Genomic DNA, 19,148 nt, shown 5'->3' with positions numbered 1-19,148 from the left:
CAACAAGAACCTCAGGATCTCAACACGTAGAGCCTGCACGGAGCTGGAGGGTCAGGCCAAGGAGACCAGGAAGGGACAGCCATAGAGGAAAGACTCACAGGAGGGCAGGGGTGCCTGGTATGCAAATGAGACAAGCTGGAAGGAAAGGAATTGTGATGAGAAAAGCTGTCAGCTGAGTGACTGGGAGGCCCCGGAGGCAATAAGGATGACTTTGAACGCCTGGGTTCCATCACAGCATATGGCCTCTGACTTCTGAAGTGATGTTAACCTCTCTGAACCTCCATTTCCTCACCTGCAAAGTGGGGACACGCTGATGTTTTTCTTTTCTTTCTTTCTTTCTTTTTTTTAATTTTTGGCCCACGCCGCTCGGCACGCAGGATCTTAGTTCCCTGCCCAGGGATCGAACCCGTGCCCCCTGCAGTGGAAGCACAGAGTCTTAACCACTGGACCACCAGGGAAAGTCCCATGATGCTTTTCTTTATTCCACCTCTCTGACAATGCTGTACATATAAAATACGTACACTAGGAAATCACACAAGGCCATGAAATAGGATCTTTTCCTACTGGTGGGCCTGGGGCATCCATTCTGCCCCTCAGACCACTCAGCTTCCTCCTTGGACCTCATACCAAGCTAGGAGGCTGAGAGATGCAGAGAAGCTGCTCAAGGCCCTCAGAGATGCCAGCCCAAGCAGGAGTGGAGAGGCAGGGATGGAGAGAAGGGGCAAGCATCCTCACCAGGACGGCTAAACTGAAAAGGACTGTCAATGTAAGTGCTGGAGAGAAGGCGGAGCAACAGGAATGCTCCTCTGAGCTGCCGGAGGGGTTGCTACTTGGGAAAACCAATAGGCGTCACCTACTACTGCTGTTACACATCCTCTGTGAACCAGCAGCTGATGCTGGGCATACGCCCCCACAGGCCTTCATGCACAGTGCACGTGATCGCCAGTAGAAGGATGGTTCAATAAACTGCAGGAAGAGCGGACACTACGTGGCTATTTAAAAGACAGATACACTGGTAAGTACAGTAGGGACAATCTGTACAGCACAAGACGTGCAAAAGCGTTCACAGCAGCTTCATTCATCATAGCCCCAAACTGTAAACCGCCATGACGCCTATCAACAGGAGAACGAATAGGGACTTCCCTGGTGGTCCAGTGGTAAAGAATCCAATGCAGGGGACGTGGGTTCAACCCGTGGCTGGGGAACTAAGATCCCACATGCCTCGGGGCAACTAAGCCCACGTGCCACAACTATTGAGCCCGCGTGCTGCAAACTACAGAGCCCACGCGCTCTGGAGCCCATGCGCCACAACTAGAGAGAAGCCCAAGCACTGCAAAGAAGAGACCTCACGCCATAAGGTAAGATCCCGCATGCCTCAACAAAGATCAGAGAACCAAGGACTTCCCTGGTGTGTTGCAACTAAGACCCGACGCAGCCAAAAAAATAAGGAAAATAAATATTTAAGAAATAGTAGAATGAATAGATAAACCTTGATACGAACAAGAAATGGAATACTATACAGCTATGAAAAAGAATAACTACACGTTCCACTTGGAGTTTATAAAGTCAGTTATTTCTTCAGACACTCCTTGCTTCTCAAAGGATGCTCTTCAGCTGGACTCCTGAGCTGAAGGGCCCCCAGACTTGCAATGGGGAAACACAGGGCCATCTGGGGGTTCTGGGCACCAGGTGTCCCCCTCCCAAAACTCCTGGGCCACTGCTGCAAGGCGGGGCCTGGGCCTGGGCTAGTGTGACAAGAGGACACTGCTAACGTCTCCCAAAAAAGCGCTCCTTAGACACAGTGCATGAGCGAGTGTGTGTGTGTGTGTGTGTGTGTGTGTGTGTGTCTGTCTGTCTGTCTGTCTGTCTGTGTGGAGGAGGAGGGCTGAAATCAGGTGTAGGCAGAGTCTGTGAAAAAGCCACGAAAGTATTCACTGCTCTCTGAGCACCTGTCCCGCAAAGGCTCCAGGCAGGGGCATCAAGGGCCCAACTCGTGAAATTTAATCCTTGGTGGGGGGCAGATTCCACTCCTGGAGAAATCAGGTGAGCAGAACAGCTATGTGGGGTGGGCGCAGGGGAGCATGAGCCCAGAGAAAGGAAACCTGGACCTGGAGCCCAGCTACCTCCAAGTTCCCCGACCAGGGATTGAACCCGGGCCACCGCAGTGGAAGTGCCGAGTCCTAACCCCTGGACCGCCAGGGAACTCCCAAAGACAGCAATGGGTTTTTTTGGCTGCACCTCACGGCTTGTGGGATCTCAGTTCCCCGACCAGGGATAGAACCCGGGTCACGGCAGTGAAAGCCCAGAATCCTAACCACTGGACCATCAGGGAACTCCCCGTCTGTCATGGGTGTCGGTAGCTGTAGGACCAAGAAGCTAGAGAACAAACGGTAAAGAGCTTAGAGTCTGGAGCTAGATTACTTGGGCTCATTCCTGGCTTTGCCACTTCCCTTGCAGCTGACTTGTGCCTTGTGCCTGTTTTCTCACTTGCAAATGGGGATCATGTGGAGGCCCCACCTGGGGGGCTCTCGTGAGGCTGCATATGTTGATCTACATGAAGCGCTCACAACAGGCCTGGCACAGAGTAAGAGTCTCTAAGTGTTAGCTGTTATTTTATCTATAAAATAGAAATGCCAGTTTTCCCTGCTCCAAAGGTTGCTGCTAAGTCCAAGCGTCGTTACGAAAGTGCTTTGAAAAATTAAAAGGTTAAGTGTTTTTAACAGACTCGCAGACATAGACAAAAGCCAGGAGAGTTCTGAGTAACTGTTTAGTCACCCCAGCAATGCAAGACCCTGGGATCTAAAAGAGACATTCGGGCAAGTGCACAGAGAAGCAAGTGCAAGGTCAGTCCCAGGTCCCGAGTCTGTAGTAGCGAAAACTGGTAATGATCTAAACATCCACTAGCAAGGAAATGATTAAACAGGTACTTTCCACACAATGGGACACTATGTAGCCAGTTAAAAGAAAAAGGCAAGGGCTTCCCTGGTGGCTCAGTGGTTGAGAATCCGCCTGCCAATGCAGGGGACATGGGTTCGATCCCTGGTCGGGGAAGATCCCACATGCCGTGGAGCAACTAAGCCTGTGCGCCACAACTACTGAGCTTGCGCTCTAGAGCCCGTGAGCCACAACTGCTGAGCCTGTGTGCCACAACTACTGAAGCCCGTGCACCTAGAGCCCGTGCTCTGCAACAAGAGAAGCCTCCGCAATGAGAAGCCCGCGCACTGCAACGAAGAGTAGCCCCCTCTCGCCACAACTACAGAAAGCCCGCGTGCAGCAACGAGGACCCCATGCAGCCAAAAACAAACAAATAAATAAATAAATTTATAAAAAACAAAAAAAACCCAACCTTTTTTAAAAAGAAGCAAAAGGCAAGTGACAAAGTCACAGCAGCAGTATTCGCAATGGCCAAAAGATGGAAGTAGCTCAAATGTCCATCAACAGACGTATGGATTAAAAAAATGTGATCTATCCGAATGATGGAATATTATTCAACCGTAAAAAGAAATGAAGCACTGACACAGGCTGCAATGTGGATGAACCTTGAAAACATGATGCTGAGTGAAAGAAGACAGACACAAAAGGCCACATATTGTATGAGTCCACTTATATGAAATGTCCAGAATAGGTAAACCGATAGAGACAGAGAGTAGACTGGAGGTTACCAAAGGCTGGCAGGAGGGGGGAGTGGGGAGTGACTGCTGTGGGTGCAGGGTCTCCTTTGCGGGTGGTGAAAATGTTCTGGAACTAAATAGAGGTGATGATGACACAACATTATAAATACATTAAATGATGTACTAAATGCTACTGAATTGTACACTTTAAAACTGTTAATGTTATGTTCTGTGACTCGCTTGTCAATTTTTCTAAAAGGGCAATCCAAACAATAAACACATAATTATAATTTGTTAAAAAAAGAAAGGCAAGTGACAATCCATACAGCATAATCCCTTTTATTTTAAAAACAAAACACATTCCCTGCAATGTCATCGCCAGCACTGTAGGAGATTTTTCTTATTTAAAAACAACACGCACGTGGAATATGTGTGTAAATGCAGAGAGAGGGATGGTCTTCCCTCTGGTGAGTGAGGAAGGAGGCAAAGGGAATTCTCACGTTTTTCTTGAGTTTTGTTTCAACTTTTACGACATGAATGAATACATGTGATAGTTTCTATTGTTAAAGACCAAAACCACCACCAACACCCACAAACCCATACTGTCTGTGCCCCTCAGTCTCTACAAGAAGAAAAGACCCTGAGAAGATTGAGCCGCTTGCCCCAAATCTGCTAGTTAGTGGCCATTTGGAGCATAATCCGGGTCTCTTAGTACCAGACCCACACGTTTTTCACTCCCCCAGAGCCAGAAAACCGCCTTTGATACTGGCTGGTGATGATCACCAGTGTTTATCAAGCACCTGCCGTCACCAGCTACTGGGCTCAGCGCTCACCACGGATGAAGCGGTGCTCAGACCCCCTCGGATCCCTGTGTTCACCCCTCGCCCCTCTTCAGTGTGATTTTTTTTTTTTTTTTTTCTGTACGCGGGCCTCTCACTGTTGTGGCCCCTCCCATTGCGAAGCACAGGCTCCGGACGCGCGCAGGCTCAGCGGCCATGGCTCACGGGCCCAGCCGCTCCGCGGCATGTGGGATCTTCCCGGACAGGGGCACGAACCCGTGTCCCCTGCATCGGCAGGCGGACTCTCAACCACTGCGCCACCAGGGAAGCCCCTTCAGTGTGCTTTTGCTACTGACCAGGCACCCTGGGCTCCCTGGCTGGCAGGCTGTGTAAGAAAATACAGGCCCCATGCCTATGGGCAGGGCAACTCTGAGGAGTAACTCACACCCCAGAGCTCGCTGCCTTGCATGGACTTCGTTGGGCTTCCTCCTTTCCCTGTCCTGATTCCTCCACTTCCCCAATAGTCTTTTCTAGGGCTGCTTCCTTAATGAATCACCTGCAGAGGAACATCTTCGCCTCGGGTCTCCTTCTAGAAGATGCTGACACAAGCAGAACTTAACTCATTTTATCCTCCGAATCCTTTACGAAGTAGGACCCCTGCTGCCCGCCTTGTGTAGCCGAGGAACCCCAGGTGCACAGTAGCTCGTTAGCTTTTACAAGGCCACACAGCTAATACCAGGATTCAAGCTCCGGCAGTCTGGCTCTAGGATCCACACTTTTTTTTTTTCTTTCACGTTGTGGTGTGCATCAGTGCTTTATTCCTCTTTATGGCTGAATGATATCCCATTACATGGACAGACCACCTTTTGTTCATAGTACTTTTTTAAAAATATTTATTTATTTATTTGGTTGCGCTGGGCCTTAGTTGCAGCATGTGGGCTCTAGTTCCCTGAGCAGGGATCAAACCCGGGCCCCCTGTATCGGGAGCGAGGAGTCTTAACCACTGCGCCACCAGGGAAGTCCCCAGAATCCACACTCTTGTGACCACTCTTCTGCCTCTCAAAGTCTCACAGCCCAAGCTCCTTATGTTATCAGCAAGTGTACCGGAGAGAATAATGTCCCCTCAAACTTCACGTCCACCTGGAACCTCAGAAGGTGGCCTTACTTGAAAACAGGTCTTTGCAGATGTAATTAAGTTAAGGGGAGGTCAGGCTAAGTGAGCGTGGGCCCTAAATCCAATGACTGGGTCCTTATAAGAGAAAGGAGAGGGAGAGTCAGACCCGCAGACCCGCAGAGGAGGCCACGTGACAACAGAGGCAGAGCTTGGAGTGACGCAGCCACAGGCCAAGAGCTGCCACCTGGAAGAGGCGGGAGCTTCTTCCCCTAGAACCTTGGGAGGGAGCACAGCCCTGCTGACACCTTGATTTTGGACCCCTGGCCTCCAGATCTGTGAGAGAATACATTTCTTTGTTTGGAGCCTCCCAGTTTGTGGTCATTTGTTACAGTGGCCCCAGGAAACTAATACAGCAAGCATACGGAGAAAGTCCTATATAGAAGGTGCACAGACGACGTCTATTGAGGTGAAATTCATATCAGCCACTCTCGGGTCCCACAAAAGGTTCCCCTGGTAGGACAAAAGCGACGTAATTGCCCTCAGGGCTATCTTTTTATAAAAAATAAATTTATTTATTTATTTTTGGCTGTGTTGGGTCGTTTCTGTGTGAGGGCTTTCTCTAGTTGTGGCAAGCAGGGGCCACTCTTCATCGCGGTGCGCGGGCGTCTCAGTGTCGCGGCCTCTCGTTGCAGAGCACAGGCTCCAGACGCGCAGGCTCAGCGGCCATGGCTCACGGGCCCAGCCGCTCCGCGGCACGTGGGATCCTCCCGGACCGGGGCACGAACCCGCGTCCCCTGCATCGGCAGGCGGACTCTCAACCACTGCGCCACCAGGGAAGCCCCCCAGGGCTATCTTTTATTGACTAGTTCTGCGTTTGATGCTGTATATATTTTTCTCAACAGTCCTGGGTGTCAGGAGTTGCCACACCCACCTTACAGGTGAGGAACCTGAGGATGGGAACAAGGTGACCCATTGGTAAGAGTGGTCTGAGATTTAAACTCAGGTCCACCTCACTCCACAGCCCATTCCCCTTATAATAGACTGCTCTACCCAGGCACATCTCCAAGAATATTCTAGCTCTGTGTGTCCAACTCAGCAGTCACTAGTGGCAATGGAGCACCTGAGATAGGGCACGTACAAATGGACATGTGCTGAAAATGTAAACTACACATCAGCCATCAACAGATGGGTAGATCAACAAAATGTGGTCTGTCCATTCAATGGGATATTATTCTGCCTTAAAAAGGAAGGAAATTCTGACACAACTACAACATGGATGAAACTCAAGGACATTATGCTCAGTGAAAAAAAACCAGTCACAAAAAGACAAATATTGTATGATTCTACTTATGTGAGCTACCTGGAGTAGTCAAAATTATAGAGACAGAAAGTAGAATGCCAGTTGCCAAGGGCTGGGGGAGGGAGAAATGGAGAGTTATTGTTTAATGGGGACAGAGGTTTACATTTGCAAGATCAGTTCTGGAGTCCGGTTGTACAACAATGTGAATGTTCTTAACGCTGCTGAACTATACACTTAGAAATGGTTAAGATGAGAATTTTTTTCTAACCTCTTTATTAGAGTACAATTGCTTTACAATGGTGTGTTAGCTTCTGCTTTATAACAAAGTGAATCAGTTATACCTGCACATATGTCTCCATATCTCTTCCCTCTTGCATCTCCCTCCCTCCCACCCTCCCTAACCCACCCCCCAAGGTGGTCACAAAGCACAGAGCTGATCTCCCTGTGCTATGCGGCTGTTTCCCACTAGCTATGTATTTTACATTTGGTAGTGTATATATGTCCATGCCGCTCTCTCACTTTGTCCCAGCTTAAGGTGAGAAATTTTACATGTATGTTATCACAGTAAAACATACATATATATATTATATTATATATAAATGAATAACCCACCAGATTTCAAAGACTTAATATGAAAAAAATGCAAAATACCCTACTGATAATTTTAATTTTTAATTTTTAAAATTTTTATTTCTTTCTTTCGGCTGCACCATGAGGCTTGCAGGATCTTAGTTCCCTGACCAGGGATTGAACCCAGGCCCTCAGCAGTGAAAGCACAGAGTCCTAACCACTAGACCACCAGGGAATTCCCCCCAACTGATCATTTTTAAATTGATTACATGTTGAAGGATGATATCTTGGATCTACTGGGTTAAATAAAAATATTAATGAAATTACTTTCACCTGTCCTTTTCACTTTCTTTTAATGCTACACCTAGAAAAATCATAGTCGTATCTGTGGCTTGCCTTACATTTTTTGGTAAAAGGAGAAATATGTACACAACTGGAAGAGCAACCAGTGCATTGTCTTACACTTTTTTTGGACAGTGCTGTTCTCAGCTGCCCTTCAGAAAATGGATACGTGGTCAGTTTTCATCCTCTCCTCGTGACAGAGTTGTTTGTCCAGAGCCCAAGGATTTTTTTCCAGACGCTGGAGTGTATCTCTGCACCCCCATGCCTCCAGTCCAATTGCTTCCATATCTGTAATTCATCTCCGCAGGTGCTAACTAGTAGTTTCCAGGTGCTGACAAGACGATTTCCAAATACAAGAAGTAGGGAAGTGCTTTTTAATCTGGAGACTTCCAGGGAGGGGGAGACAGGAGACTGGCGGGTGCTCTGAGCACACTGCCCAGTATTTTTTTTAAATTAATTTTTATTGGAGTATAGTTGCTTTACATGGTTGTGTTAGTTTCTGCTGTACAGCAAAGTGAATCAGCTATACGTACACATATATCCCCTCTTTTTTGGATTTCCTTCCCTTTTAGGTCACCACAGAACACTGAGTAGAGTTCCCTGTGCTATACAGTAGGTTCTCATTAGTTATCTATTTTATACAGAGTAGTGTATATGTGTCAATCCCATTCTCCCAATTCATCCTACTCCCCCTTCCCCCTTTGGTAGCCATACGCTTGTTCTCTACGTCGCAGTGCCCAGTATTAACGGCTGGGAAAGCAGCACTGTTCCGGGCAGGTTGGCTCTTCTAAGCGGGCATCCCAGCCCACTCACCCCCTAAATCCTGTTTGCCCCTAGGCCTTGCCCCGCTGCCTAAAGTGGTACCAGACACACAGTCTAACTTCATGGGCTGCACCTCCTCCCAGGGACCCCCCGGCCCAGTGTCTGTTCCTCTCACAGGTGGAAGACATGCTTTTGCCCTTATTGTGTTCCCATGGCTTCCCAGGCAGAATAAAAATAACTGTGAAAGGCATGCCTGGCATCTGCCCAGTTTCTCCACTAGGGTGAGGGCTGCTGTCGAGCTGAACACCGAACACCGGAGGCTCCCCGAGCTCACACCCGGGAGCTGGACCCACGCGAGATGCCAATTAAGTGCGTCTCAGATGGTACCCGTGTGGGCTGTCTGATGAAGAGCCCAGCAGGGATGCAGAGAGCCGAGGCCAAGCTCTCCCACACGGGGGGTGCCGTGTGCACACACATGCAACCGAGCGCCTTAGGGTGTTCGGGCCCATGCCTGGGGGACCTGCGGCCTCTAGGGCATCACTGGGGTAGGCAGGGGGAGTTCCAAGGTCACCCCTGGAGGCCTCTGGGTGCCCTGCAGAAATGTCACAGACCAAAAGATGGCTATGGGGACATCTCTGGTGGCGCAGTGGATAAGACTCCACGCTCCCAATGCAGGGGGCCCGGGTTCGATCCCTGGTCAGGGAACTAGATCCCACATGTGTGCCACAACTAAGAGTTCGCATGCCACAACTAAGGAGCGGCAAGCCGCAACTAAGGCCCAGCGCAACCAAATAAATAATAAATATGAATAAATAAATAAACAAAATAAAATAAAACCCACCAGACCATAAGGTAGGATTCCAAACGATATTAATTAGGGAGACGACTAACATCTAAAAAACCACAAAACCAAAAAAAACAAAAGATGGCTGTGGGCACCTCACTAAGTTCAACACAGTTACCACAGGACTCAGCAATTCCATGCTGAGGTATATACCTCAAAGCACCGAAAACACATGTCCACACAAAAACATGAAGGTACCAGAACCTTCACAGCGGTACTCTCCACAATAGCCAAAAGTTGGAAACAGCTCAGCGTCCATCGGTGGATGAACAGATAAACAACACGTGGTCCAAACAGACAACGGAGTGCTGCTGAGCCGTAAAGAGGAACGATGCACCCTCTCAGCCTGCTTTCCTCCTCTTTTCAAAAAGGAGATTGGATTCGATAACAACAGTAACAACAGTTAACACTTGCTGAGTGTGGGCACCAGGTACTACTCAGTTTACACGTATTGATTCATTTAATCCTCACAACAACTTTATGAGGGAGATATGGTTATGGCCCCCATTTCTACAGGGGGCACTGAAGGCACACCAAGGTCAAGTGACTTGATCAAGGTCCCTCAGCCAGTAAGTATGGGGTTAGGATTCACACTGGGCAGCCTGGCTCTAGCACCAACACTTACCACCACTACGACTTTTGTTTTCACTGCACGACTCAGATCTCAACAAAGGAAACCCAAGGAAAAGAGGATGCCAGCAACCAGGTCGAACAATTCCTTTTTCCTTGGTCCCTACGGTCCTTACACAGTGTGCTACCTTATTCTCACAGAGTGGTAAACATGAGTTCTGAACTTCAGGCCCCCACGGAAGTCCACCCCCTTCCCAACAAACGTGAGGAGGGGGCTTGTATAGGGACCCAGGAAGTTCACCCAGACTAAAGAGTTGGGCCTGAGATTCCTTGCGATCAGAGCCAGCCTCTGAATGAGAAGGAGGCTGCTGGGGGGCCCACAGCTGAGGCAGCGCACGGGGGCCCAGGCCAAACCCCTCTGTCTGTCTTTGCTTCTCCAGCACCAGCAAAGGCCTGGAGTCAAGGTTCTAGATAACTGTTCGTAGGATGAATGACAGTTGGGGGGCTCCAGCACCATTCAGATCTGGGTGGCCACCCTGGGTTGCTCATTGTTAAACGTGTACCCGTGACAAGCACCTCAAATTTCTTCCCAGCACACTTAGAATAAAATCCAAACCTTGGCCTCTAAGGGGCTATGTGATCTGAGCCCTGCTGACCCCGCTGACCTCATCTTTAACCACCCTTGGCCTTGATCATCTTCTGTGACACTGGTCTCCTTGGTTTCCATAAACAGTCATGCCCCAGGGCCTTTGCACCTGCTTTCCCCCCAAGATATTTGCATGGCTCACTCCATGACTTCATTAGGGCTCAAATGTCACCTCATCAGAGAGGCCCTCCTTGATCACCATATGTAAAAAAGCACCCCACCAAGTCACCTCTATCATATCCCCCCCAGATTTTAGTTCTTCCATAACCCTGGTCAGAATCTGGAACTGTGTCATCTGTCTGTTTACATAGTTATCACCTATCTCCTCTGCACTAGAACATAAGCTTCCCGAGGGCGGTGGCTTTGTCTTGCCCAATGTGTATACCCAGTGCCTAGAGAAGAGGCTGGAAAAGTGAGGACCCTCGAACAATTTGTCAAATGAACCTCTCGGTTTCATCACCTGTACACCAGGCTACACAATGTCTCTCGGGCAGAGTGATGGTGAGAATCCAAATGACATGAGACAGCATTGCTTGGGGACCACGCTCCTGTCACTCGTGATGCCGGTGATGGCAGTGGGAAGAGCCTTCCCCTCACCTCCCATGCTGGCCCCTCCTCTTACCTTCATGCTTCTGGAACTCCTCCTCGGAGAAGCTGACGTCCTTGTGGGAGAGGTTGGTCATGAGCTGCTTGTTCTCCTCCTGCAGCTGGGCGATCTGGGAAAGGAGGTCTTGTGCTTCCCCTCGCCACACGTCCTCCACCAGCTCCAGCTCCTGCGGGGGTGAGGGGCCGGAGTGGGGTCACAGCCTGCTCAGGGCAGCAGCCTTACCCCCCTGACCCTCGGGAGCAGCTCAAGGCTGCTGGGGCTTTGGGTTGTTCCCTTCTCCATGAGAACCAAGCAACGGCAGGTGAGCAGATCAGGCCATCACTAGCCCACATGGCAACTTTACAAAAAACAGAAGGTGTCCTTCCTCTGGGCAAGGCGTGCATTTATGCCGTTAGGACCTGGCCAAGTTAGAAATGCCCTGAAGACAACAATGGCATTGGAACTGTACCTTCTAACTGTCTAGACAGGAGAGAGAGGGTGGAGGGGCAGCCCCAGGCTGCAGGGACCCAAACATACCAATCTCTCTAGGGAGGTCACGTCCCTGATCTTTGGACAGACCCTCCATCAAGACAAACCTCTCTCCAAGGGAGAAAGGGGCTGCAAAGATCCCAGGGATACCACCTGGCCCTGGAGCAACCTGTAGATCTGAAACAGGAATCTCTTCAAGCAGACTTGGACGACTCACTCTACAAATCTGAGGCTGTTTCCCTTAGTTGGGGAGCCCTACTATAAAAACTCACAGTGAAGAAAACAAAAACACTCATTTGAAAAGATACATGCACCCCTATGTTTACAGTAGCATTCATTATTTACAACAGTCAAGACGTGGAAGCGACCGAAGTGTCCATCAATAGACGAGTGGATAAAGAAGATGTGGTCCATATATACAATGGAATACTACTCAGCCATAAGAAAGAATGAAATCTTGTCATTTGTAACAACATGTATGGTCCTAGAGAGTATTATGCTAAGTGAAATAAGTCAGACAGAGAAAGACAAATGCCATATGATCTCACTTATTTGTGGAATCTAAAAAACAAACCAAACGAACAAAACACAGAGAACAAACAGGTGGTTGCCAGAGGGGAGGCGCTGGAGGGGGAGTGAAATAGGTGAAAGGGATTAAGAGGTACAAACCTTCAGTTACAAAATAAATAAGCCACAGGGATGTAATACACGACATAAGGAATGTGGTCAGTAGTATTGTAATAACTTTGTACGGGGACAGATGGTTACTGGACTTAGCTTGGTGATCATTTCATAACGTATGCAAATGTTAAATCGCTGTATAGCACACCTGAGGCTAATATAATATTTTGTCAACTGTATTTCAGTAAAAAAATAAAATAAAAAAATAAAGGCTCACAGGGTTGAATGTGAGGATAAATAAGATGTCTATAAAAATTATTTTGTGGATGGCTGTAATCAGAGAAACACATAATAACAAGTGTTGGCAAGAATGTGAAGAAATTGGAACCCTGGGCATTGCTGGTAAGAATGTAAAATGGTGCAGCCACTGTGGAAAACAGTCTGGCAGTTCCTCAATAAGTTAAACATAGTTACCATATGACCCACCAATTCCACTTGTAGGGTCTGAGAAATGAAAACATGTGTCCACACGAAAACAGGTACATGAATGTTCACAGCAGCACTATTCATAATCGCCAAAAGGTAGAAACAACCCAAATGTCCATCCGTTGATGAAAAGATGAATAAAAGGTGGTGTACCTGGAATATGAGTCAGGCAAAAAGGGATGAAATACTGACATATGCTACAATTTGGATGAACCTTGAAAACATGATGCTGAGCAAAAGCAGCTGGTCACAAAAGGGCACACAGTGCTTGGCTCCGTTGATGGGAAATGTCCACAGTACGTAAATCCATAGATACAGAAAGCATACTGGCAGCTTTCTAGGGGCAGAAGGGTTGGCAGGGAGTGAGGAATGGCTGTTAATGAGTCTGTGTTTTCTGTTTGGAGTAATGAAAATGTTCTAAAATTGATTGTAGTAATGGTTGCACAGCTCTGTGAATAAACTAAAAACCACTGAACTGTATGCTCTGAATGGGTGAATTGTATGGTATGTGAATTATATTCAGTAAAGCTGTTACCAAAAAAAAAAAAGAGAGATTTTGTAAAATCATAAACTGCATAGAATGCTGGTTTAAAGCATGGATACTGGAGCCTGTTGACCTGAGTTTGAATTCTGTTTCCGCCACTCACTAGCTGATCTTGGACAAGTTATTCAACCTTAGGGTGCCTTGGAAATGAGGAATACAGTGCTATATCTACCCCCGTGGGGTGTCATGAGGATTAAATGGTTAATATATGTAGATGTTTGGAATAGGGCCCAGTACCCAGAAAGTGCTAAACATATGTCTGCTGATTTCTGGTCCTCTTACAGCCCATCCCAAGCCGGCCCAGGTGGCCGGATGTCAGCATCGCCTCCTTTCATCTTTTAAATAAGTTCCTAAATCCTATCTCCTTTGTCAGGAAGCCCGCTGCACTGGGGATATGAGAAGTAATAACTAAGTACTCGCACAGCTGCTTCAAGGTCACCAGGGGAGGTGAAGGGTGGGGCCAGAGGGCGAAAGTGGTGGTGGAATGATGAAGTGGCCACGGGACCTTCCCACAGGCAGGTGTGGGCTGGAAGCTGAATCAGGCTCTTCTTGCCCTGGTCCTCTCTGCTCCCACCTGACACAGGCTGAGCACACAGAGGGCCCCAGTGCTATCTCAAGTGTAACTGGCTGGGGTAGGTGGAACAATAGTCCCCAGAGAGGTCCATATTCTCATCCCTGGAACCTGAGAATATGGAAATTTACACGGCAAAAGGGATTTTGCAGATGTGATTCAGTTAAGGACCCTGAGATGGGGAGATGCTCCTGGTTATCCCGGTGGACCCAATGTAATCACAAGGGTCCTTAAAAATGAAAGGAGGCAGGAAGGGCAGAATCAGAGACCACGTGGGGACTTCCCTGGTGGTCCAGTGGTTAAGACTCTGTGCTTCCACTGCAGGGGGCGAGGGTCGGCTCCCCGGGTCGCGAAGCAGAGATCAGAGTTAGAGATCTGAAGATGCTACGCTGATGACTTTGAAGATGGAGGAAGGGGTCACAAGTCAAAGGATACAGCTGGCTCCCAGGAGCTGCAAAAGGCCAGGAAATGGATTCTCCCCTAAAGTTGCCCGCAGGAATGAATTTCCTGACACCCGATTTTAACCCAAGTGAGACTCATTTCTGACTTTTGACCTCCAGAATTTTATCCAGTATTACCTATATTGATATTATTCATAATCTCATATTACCAATGTGATAATAAACTTGTGTGATTTTGAGTAAGTTTGTGGTAATTAGTTATAGCAGCAATAGATGAATACAGACTTTAATCCTCAGTTCTTTTTTTTCTTCTCTCAGTGAACTAAAGTTGATGCTGGGGGAGCTGGTTCTTGCCTCTGAGCTGACCATGGAGAATTTGATCTTGCCTCGATACCAGCGAAAAAGGCTCTTCCAGGAAGTGGCCCCTGACCAATCACCTCGTTAGCCTCCTCTCAGCACTGTCTTCAAACTCCTTATGCTGGCCTGTGAGGCCCAGCATTAGCAGACCCCTGTATCTCCCTGACTTCACCTCCTACCCCTCTTCCTCACTCGCTCTGCTCTTGTCACACCAGCCTTCTTTGTGTTCCTTGCACACACCAAGCTCACTCTTACCTCAGGGCATTTGCACTGGCTGCACCTCCTGCCCAGAATGCCCCTCCCCCAGATCTCTCTATGGCTGGCATCTACACTTCATTCAGATCTCAGCTCAGATGCCACCTCCTCAGGGAAGCCTTCCTGACTGCCCCATCAACTAGACACCACCCCTGGCCAGTCTCTTTTATATTTCCCTGTTTTATCTTCTTCATGGTACTTATCATAAGCTGAGATTTTTTAGAAGTTTAAACAAATCTATCTCCTCACACTAGAATCACACCATTCCATTAGAGTAGCCATTAGCCACATGTATCTGCTGAGCACTTGAAATGCCACTGGTCTGAATTGAAACATGCAGTGAGGGTTAAACACTCACTGAATTTCAAAGACATAATAGGAAAAAAAGAATGCAAAATACCTTATTAATAATTTTTTTTAACTATGTGTGGCGATGGATGTTAACTAAACTTATGTGGTAATCATTTTGCAATATGTACATATGTCAAATCATAATGTAAGCCTAAAACAAATACAATGTTATATGTCAATTATATCTCAATAAAAAATAATTTTTTACATTGATTACATGTTGAAATAATATTTTGGAACGACTGGGTTTGATAAGATATGTTATTAAAATTAACCTCATCTGGGGAATTCCCTGGAGGTCCAGTGGTTAGGACTCTGCACTTTCATTGCCGAGGGCCCGGGTTCAATTGCTGGTGCGGCCAAAAAAATAAAAATTAACCTCATCTGTGTCTTTTTATCAATGTGACATGCCACATTATATATCTATGGGACAGCACTGCACTAGAAAGTCAGGTCCTTGAGGGTAAAGACCTCACCTGTTGTGGTCGCCACTGTCACCCAGAACAGTGCCTGGCAATTAGTAGGTACTCAATAAATATATCTGTTGAGTGAATAAATGAACAACGTATGTTGTTTATATTATATGCACTTGTATCTGCACAGCCACTGCTTTCTAAAGTCTCTTCGTGTGTTTTTCCTGTCTTCCCTGTTACCCACCCACTGCCTGAGATGAGGACCTGGTTTTCCTTTCCTTTGCATCACCCAAGTCACCTCGAAAGGCACTTTGCAAGCTGCAGTCGGTCAACAAGGCTGCAGATGGAGTAACCAGGTAGAACATGATGAGACTGTGGCCTAGGTCTGAGTGATGAACAGAGCTGAGTCCGGGGATCTTTTGGGAGGAAGAGTTGGTGGAAGAGAGGGTGCATGCTTTACTGGAGCCATATTTGTCAAGAGAAAGAGAGAGAGAGAGAAGGAAGAAAAAAGGAAGGAAGGAAGGAAGGGAGGGAGGGAAGGTGGGAGGGAGGAATGAAGGGATAGACAGATAAGATGAAGGACATGCTAAGATTTCTGTGGAAATAACACCTTGAAGAGCCTTTGAGGCTTACGGGGTGAGGGGAATCAGACAAGTCTCTCTTGATCCCAAGAATATGAAGTAAAGGGGACTGAAGCGGGGATGGGGAAAAAAAGGATTTTGTCCTCCGAATTAGAAAAGATCGTCCTCTGTATTGACAAATGAGCGCTGGCTTTGAACACACTGGTGTTTACTTCCTGGCTGATAGCATTCCAGAAGTGACAAGTGCAGCTGGCTGGGAATTCCACCTGACTCCAGGCCTAGTGGCCTCTAATGGCTCTCAAGGGTGTCTGCCAGTCTGGCTGCGGCAGAACTAAAGTGCTGGGGTGGGGACATAGGTGCCAGGACTTCTTGTGTGACTTGGGCTAAGTCCCTTAGTCCCTGTCAATAAGAGGCAGTTGTATGAGAGGATCTCAAGGTCCCTTCCTTCCGCAACCCCCCGGGAGAGATGGAAGGATCTGGGGTAGGAGTAGGGGTATCTGGGGTGGGGGTGGTGTCTCCAATATCAGCCTAAGAGCCCTCGGTGAAAACCTCTCCCAGCCTAAAAACAATAGTTAACAGTGGTAAGGCCCTCGAAATGGCCCAAGTTTTGTCCTGAGCACTTTAATTCTCACCACAATCCTATGAGATAGGTACTATTATTATCCCCATTTCACAGCTGAGAAAACTGAGGTACAGAGAGACTAGGTGACTTGCCCAAGATCACACAGCCCGTGAGTGACAGGGCTTGAAACCAGGCTATCTAGCTCCCAAGTCCCTGCTCCTGGGAATCTTGACATTAATTACAGGGCAGGGACATTTTCAAGCTCCCAGTGTGATCCTGGAAACTTTGCCTAAGGCTTGGGAGCTTGAATTTCCTACCTGACCCCAGCGCATAGGGACCTTTGGGGGCAAACACAATCAAACCTCCAAAACACTAGTTCTCTTAATCACCCAGGGGTCTGCCCTTAGGTTAAGACTGCAAACACAGCCGGGGCTCTGTTCCTTGAAAAGACACAGACCTCAAAGTACACAGTATGTGATGGCTGGCCAGAGAGTTTCAGAGAGGCCAACTGGATTTCCTGAGGCCACACAGCAAGTCAGAGTCTGCTCAGACGCCCTGATCCCCCAAGGAAAAGAGTTTCCTCCCATTCTCAGTCTGAAGGGAGCGTCCCTGGGCTGAGGTTGGGGCAGGAAACCACACGTCTCCCACTTCCTTCTCCCCAGGCACCTTGTCTGGACTCCCGGTCCAGTGAGGAGTCCCTGATTCATGAGCCCAGCGCTTGTTCACTAGGCAAAGGCTTAGCCTTAAAGCTGCCCCAAATCATCTTCCTCCAATTCAAAGAGGGTGGGGAAGAGGCACTAGAATTACCTCCACTGGGGCTGAGACTCTCAGCACTACCTTGGGACAAATCCCCCCCCCCCCGCCCCACTGTGATCCTCAGTTTCTTCATCTGTAAAATGAAGAGAATAATCCCTACCTCACAGAGTAAAATCGAGGTGGGGAAACCACCTCAGGTTAATAAACTAGGAGGAACCCTGGACTGGGGTTCAGGGCTCCTTTTTGAAAATCAGAACCCAGAGACTGGCGGTCAATAAGCTCTGGAGGGCTCTGGAGTGGGATGAAGAATGCGGCCCGGTATCACATCTTCTCGGGTAACACTGAAGGGCAGGGGTGCTTATTTCATTTCTGGAAAAGAATAATATTATCTAAGCACTCTAGATAGTATCCCATTTAATTTTCATAAGGCGGGTCCTATTAGTATCATCATTTGATATGTGAGGAAATAAAGCACAGAGAGGTTAAATAACTTACTCAAGGTCACACGGCTATTAAGTGGTAAAGGTGGGATTGGAACTCAGGTCTGACTCCAAATAACTACTCTTAATCTCTGGGGGTGCGCAGGCTGGGCAAAAGAGGGCCAGCGGCCTCCCTCCTTCCCTCACCCAGTCCGATCATCTCTCGTCTATTCCCTGTATACACACGTGTGCACCTACAGTTGCCCAGTGCTGAAGGACCCCTAGGTCCCAGCGGCCACGTTGCCGGGATGGGCAGACTGAGGCCACCGCCCACCTTCTGGTGCTTGCGCTCCTTCTCGATGCGGTCCATCCTCTCCAAGCGCAGTCGGTCCAGCTCTAGGCGCAGCTCGTCCAGCTCGGGCGCGACGTGGTGGCGGCTGACCAGCACCTCCAGGATCTCCAGGACACGCACGACCTTGGGCATGAGGCGCGCGATGGCCTCGCAGCCGTGCTGGTCGATGACCCGCTCGAACTCGTGGCCCACGAGCGACGCGATGTCGTACACGTCCATGACGGTCAGCTCCGCCACGTTCTTCTCCAGCGCCGACTCGGCTGCCAACGCCGACCCCCGGTCCTCCTCCATGGACCCCGCCCGGCCTCTCCCCCACCCCGCAAACTAGTGCAACTCCCAAACTTGCCGCTGTCGAGGGCAGCGCCGGGCCGGGCCCACCTCTCGCCGCCGCCGCCGGCCCGCGCTTAGCTGGCCCTCGAGCGAGGGCGCACCGGGGGGGCGGCGGGCGTCGGCATGGGCGGAGGCGGCGGGCCGGGAGCCGGGGGTCAGCGCGCGGGGCGCGGGTCTCTGCGCCCGGCTCGGCCCGGAGCCTGCTCCCCAGTGGGGGGAGAACGAGGAGAAGGAGGAGGAGGAGGCGAGGAAGGCGCGCGCGTGCGCAGGCCCGCGGCGCCTCCCAAGTTGGGAATCTGAGTTGGGCGCAATGGAGGCGCGGGGTCTGGCTGGAGAGCGGGCCCTGCTGCCCTCTGAAACAGTCCTTGCCGGCGGCTAGTCCCCACGCCCGGGGCCTGGCAAGGAAGGGCGGCCGTGGCTCCTCCGGGAAACTTTGGCGGCGGCGACGCCAGCTGATCAGCTCCCCCCGCGGGGATACCGCGCGCCCCGCCCTGATCCCGGCCTGGAGAGGGGCGCGCCCGGCTTCCGCCGCCCGA

At 49.2% G+C, this 19,148-nt stretch overlaps 1 protein-coding gene across 3 annotated transcripts in view; it reads right to left on the bottom strand.

Annotated features, from left to right (window-relative positions):
* RILPL1 (Rab interacting lysosomal protein like 1) overlaps positions 1-19,119 on the bottom strand; it is a 43,951-nt gene extending 24,832 nt beyond the window's left edge. Inside the window, exons 1-2 of one of the 3 annotated variants that reach the window (XM_073789956.1) lie at positions 18,265-19,119; positions 11,161-11,311 (exon numbers count right to left, since the gene is read on the bottom strand). In XM_073789956.1, coding sequence (XP_073646057.1) covers positions 11,161-11,311; positions 18,265-18,573 — 460 coding nt within the window. In that variant the 5' untranslated portion in view covers positions 18,574-19,119. The remainder of the gene's footprint in view (positions 1-11,160; positions 11,312-18,264) is intronic. The other 2 variants (XM_073789955.1, XM_033836753.2) reach the window with 2 other exon arrangements.
* Between the last annotated feature and the right edge of the window lie 29 nt (positions 19,120-19,148).

Source organism: Tursiops truncatus, chromosome 13 (genome assembly GCF_011762595.2).
Source record: "Tursiops truncatus isolate mTurTru1 chromosome 13, mTurTru1.mat.Y, whole genome shotgun sequence".
NCBI lineage: Eukaryota > Metazoa > Chordata > Mammalia > Artiodactyla > Delphinidae > Tursiops > Tursiops truncatus.
The sequence above is the reverse complement of the archived record's forward strand: the minus strand, read 5'-3'. Positions and strand labels throughout refer to the sequence as shown.